Source organism: Octopus bimaculoides, chromosome 9, assembly GCF_001194135.2.
Source record: "Octopus bimaculoides isolate UCB-OBI-ISO-001 chromosome 9, ASM119413v2, whole genome shotgun sequence".
Taxonomy (NCBI): domain Eukaryota; kingdom Metazoa; phylum Mollusca; class Cephalopoda; order Octopoda; family Octopodidae; genus Octopus; species Octopus bimaculoides.
In genome coordinates, this window is record NC_068989.1 from 41179500 (window position 1) to 41183566 (window position 4067).

At 37.0% G+C, this 4067-nt stretch overlaps 1 protein-coding gene across 1 annotated transcript in view; it reads left to right on the top strand.

Annotated features, from left to right (window-relative positions):
- LOC106872661 (uncharacterized) overlaps nt 1–4067 on the top strand; it is a 73548-nt gene that overhangs the window by 64341 nt on the left and 5140 nt on the right. The window contains exon 20 of the mRNA XM_014919724.2: nt 2492–3004. Coding sequence (XP_014775210.2) covers nt 2492–3004 — 513 coding nt within the window. The remainder of the gene's footprint in view (nt 1–2491; nt 3005–4067) is intronic.

Sequence of the window (4067 nt, forward strand, 5' to 3'; positions counted from 1 at the left end):
ATATATATATATATATATATATATATATATATATATATACAGGGTTTAAAGAATAAAGTGTTGTCTAAATTGCACAAAATGAAAATAACACTGATATCTCATTTTCACAGATATATTTACCAAAGTTACATAAAAATATCTTGAAATACTAAAGAGTAAATTTATTCAAAATCGTCATTGGCTTCAACCACGGCCTCCAAGGTGACTTCGGAATCTCCTGCAATTTTCCTAGATAGTCCCCTTCTTTAAGTTGGTGAATGCTGCCTTCAGTTTATTTTTGGTGTTACAAGTTTTGCTGGTTTCTCATTCAACTGCACCCCACACATAATAATCAAGATGGGTTGCAGTCTGGAGAGTTAGGTGGCCAGATGTTAAGGGTAATGTGGTCGCAGAAATTGTCTCTCAGTCATGGCTGGGTTCCCTTGCTTGTGTAGCATAGTGCAGAGTCCTGTTGCTAGACATAGAGTCTTCCAGCAGCCACCGTCTTGACCCAGGGCAGTACAACTTCCTCCAGGCACTTGATGTAGGCCTCCATGTTGAGTCTGGAGCCATGTGTGAAGATGAATGGAGGCATAACGTTGCCATCACTAGTGATCACTCCAAACACCATGATGTTGACTGGACTTTTAGTTTTTATCACTCTCAGTACATGTTCGTACAATCCTCCCCCTCTTCCCACATGGCATATCAAGCTAAAGCACGTTATAGAATGAGAGAAAATACTAGAAGAAAGTAGATGTAAAAGTGGAATGTTGAGAACACCAGAAAACGAAAGAAAAAGGAGAAGAATTAGAGTTATGTCCCTTTTGACTGTAAAGTCATATGGCTGAATGATTAGAGGCCTAGAGGCTGAGGTACAGCTGCTTAATCTGGAGAGGGCAGTATTTTCCAGTTCATCAACAGGAGGAGGTAGTGCTGGCCTGGGTCAAGAGGGTGGCTGCTGGAAAACCCTATGTCTAGCAACAGGACTCTGCACCATGCCACACAAGCAGGGGAACATCCATATGTCTACACCCACTGAAAATTTCAGGTCTGGAATTCAGCTGTACAATGGAGTTCTTAGGTCTGAAAAGGATCACTGATCTTTCAGCTACATATAGCTTATATTTTTTTGAGTTGTTAACGTATGGTGGGAACTTTTCAACTATTTTCTACTTGAAAATATTTCTGCATGACCAGACATGTTTTTCACAGGAGGATTGAAACAAATGGCAATGCCTCTATGACAGTAACACTTGTTTACAATTATCATGCAATATCAACATGCACACACAAAAAATGCATACATATATGTAACAGGATAAAGATCCCCTGTTGTCATGAACGACCATGGTTGTTTATAGAAGACAACACAATCATGAGGCAGTGAGTTCATTTCTCAGACTGGGGTGTATGTTGTGTTCTTGAGCAAGACATTTTATTTCACATTGCTCCAGTCAACTCAGCTGTAGATGTCACTGGTGCTCAGCTGTATCAGCCTTTTGCCTTTACCTTGGATAACATCGGTGTCATGAAGAGGGGACGCCTGTATGCATAGGCAACTGCTGGTCTTCTCTAAACAAATTTGCCCAGATTTGTACCCCAGAGGGGAACTTTCTCGGTGTTATTCCATGGTCATTCATGACCAAAAAGTGTCTTTACCTTTTGTTCTTGTAATTTTAAAAACTTGACATTCTTAAACTCAGTTATTTTCTAAACTTACAAAATGTGACCCCAAACAAGCAAAACTAATATGAAATCAGTAAATTATATTTGGAATCTTGATGATTTAGTTTCTAGTAAATCTCTTTACAATTTTTCTTCTATTTCCTTCCCCTATATCTGTAGAATTTATTTTTAAAAACATACATTATATTATTAAAAACAAAAAAATTACAACTATTTTCTCATTTTATTTTGTGTTAAATACAAAATCAATATGCTTTTAATGATCATTAATAGCCTTCATCTTACTCCATAAGTTGTACCACATTAGTATTTCCATTCTGCTGTCTCCCACAACACCACTGCAAACACCAGCTATTATATATAAAACTGCCATCAATTCATAAAGGCTTTATAAAGCCAATTCTTTTCCATGTCTATTACCATATTTTCTGGCATACAAGTCAAATTTTCAAGACCAAAATCTACAGCCAAAATAATAGTAGGTCATCTCTAACACTCAAGACAACTTTGGAGGACCTAAAATTCCATGTGAAATGTAGCAGAATTTAGAAAGATAGCAACTATATCTGAATATTTACACTACATATTTACACCATGTATTACATTGGCTTATGTGTTGAAAAATATGTTAGTCCCACTTGTGAAAATAAGCAAAAAAAAAATACAGATACTGATCTATCTACAGAAAAGTCAAAATAAAAAATGATAAAAGGTTAGTTTATGATGGCACTGATGGGGAAGACGTACAAATTATCTTGAAGTGAAATTCAAAATACACAGCCATGCAAACATTCTTTAAAACGTTTTTCATTTCATTATTTAGGGACATCGGAGGACAACACAGCCTTTGTGCAAAAGACAGAAATTTCAGCTAGCAGCAAGATCAGTAAAATTCTATCAACCAAATCTGTTGGTAACAAACCTATTATCATGAATGTAAACTGCATAAATAATGCAGGGCTTGCGTTCAGTCTGATATCCAGACCAAAATCTGTTTCGAAGTTACATAACCACACCAAAGTTCGCATGATTCCAGTCAATGAATGGTCCAACACAAATTCTTGCTGTATACAAAGTCATCAAAGTCAATTGAAGGTTGTTATTGAACATTCTGACCAAACTCAAGATGATTACGTATGCAGAATCACTGAAAATGGTAAAATTTACATGAATTGGATGTCTGTTGGTTACCATCGGCAACTGACTTTCAAATATCTCACTCTAAGAGATGGATATACCTACCAAGCAGAAATAAAAAGAAATCACACAACAAAAAAAACTGAAATCCTTCGATCAAATGATGTTGTGGTGGACAGTTCCAAGCCAGAACTAACAGGTAAATTAACATTTTATATGAAACATTGCAGCTGAGACATTAAAATATTTCATTGATAATTCTATGACAATCCAAACTAGTAATTCTTAAACTGTTTTTGGAAGTGTGCACCCTTGACTTTACATCATTTCTAGTACACCTTGTTCTATAACATTATCCAGAAATTGGTATCATACAACATTATAGACAAAACATTTTAAAGGGCTCTCAATAAACATAATGTCCGTCTGGGGACACCTGAAATAATATCCATGCCAGACTGGAACCACTGATCTGTCTTTGTACAAACATTGACTATTCTTCCTCTCGATATGGTAAATATCTCTATACATTGACAGTGGACCTCTTCAATCCTACTCTGAGGCATCATGGACAAATATAATTTTCTGTAGCCTGAGGTCGAACCATACCTTGTTATGTGAATTTGGGCAGATGGAAACTATATAGAAGCTTCTTGAGTGGATTATACCTATAATTCAAAAGTTACAGACTTGTCATACACTGTGTCACCTGAGAATTATGTTATGGGTACATCTACCTGTCAAATGTTCAGCCACTTAAATGTTAATTCAAGAACAGTTAATTCAGTTGATCAAACAAGTAAATCCTCATTGTTGAAAGACAGAGATCCACTATTACCACTACATATAATCTCAACATCATTAATATATATGTGATTCCTGTTATCAGCATTAAGTAACATGTGACATAGTTTAGAAATCCACCAGACAGACTTTAGGGGGTTTGTTGTTGGCACTCCGTCGCTTACGATATCGAGGGTTCCAGTTGATCCGATTAACAGAACAGCCTGCTCATGAAATTAACGTGCAAGTGGCTGAGCACTCCACAGGCACGTGTACCCTTAACGTAGTTCTCGGGAATATTCAGTGTGACACAGTGTGACAAGGCTGACCCTTTGAATTACAGGCACAGCAGAAACAGGAAGTAAGAGTGAGAGAAAGTTGTGGTGAAAGAGTACAGCAGGGTTCACCACCATCCCCTGCCAGAGCCTCGCGGAGCTTTTAGGTGTTTTCGTTCAATAAACACTCACAACGCCCGGTCT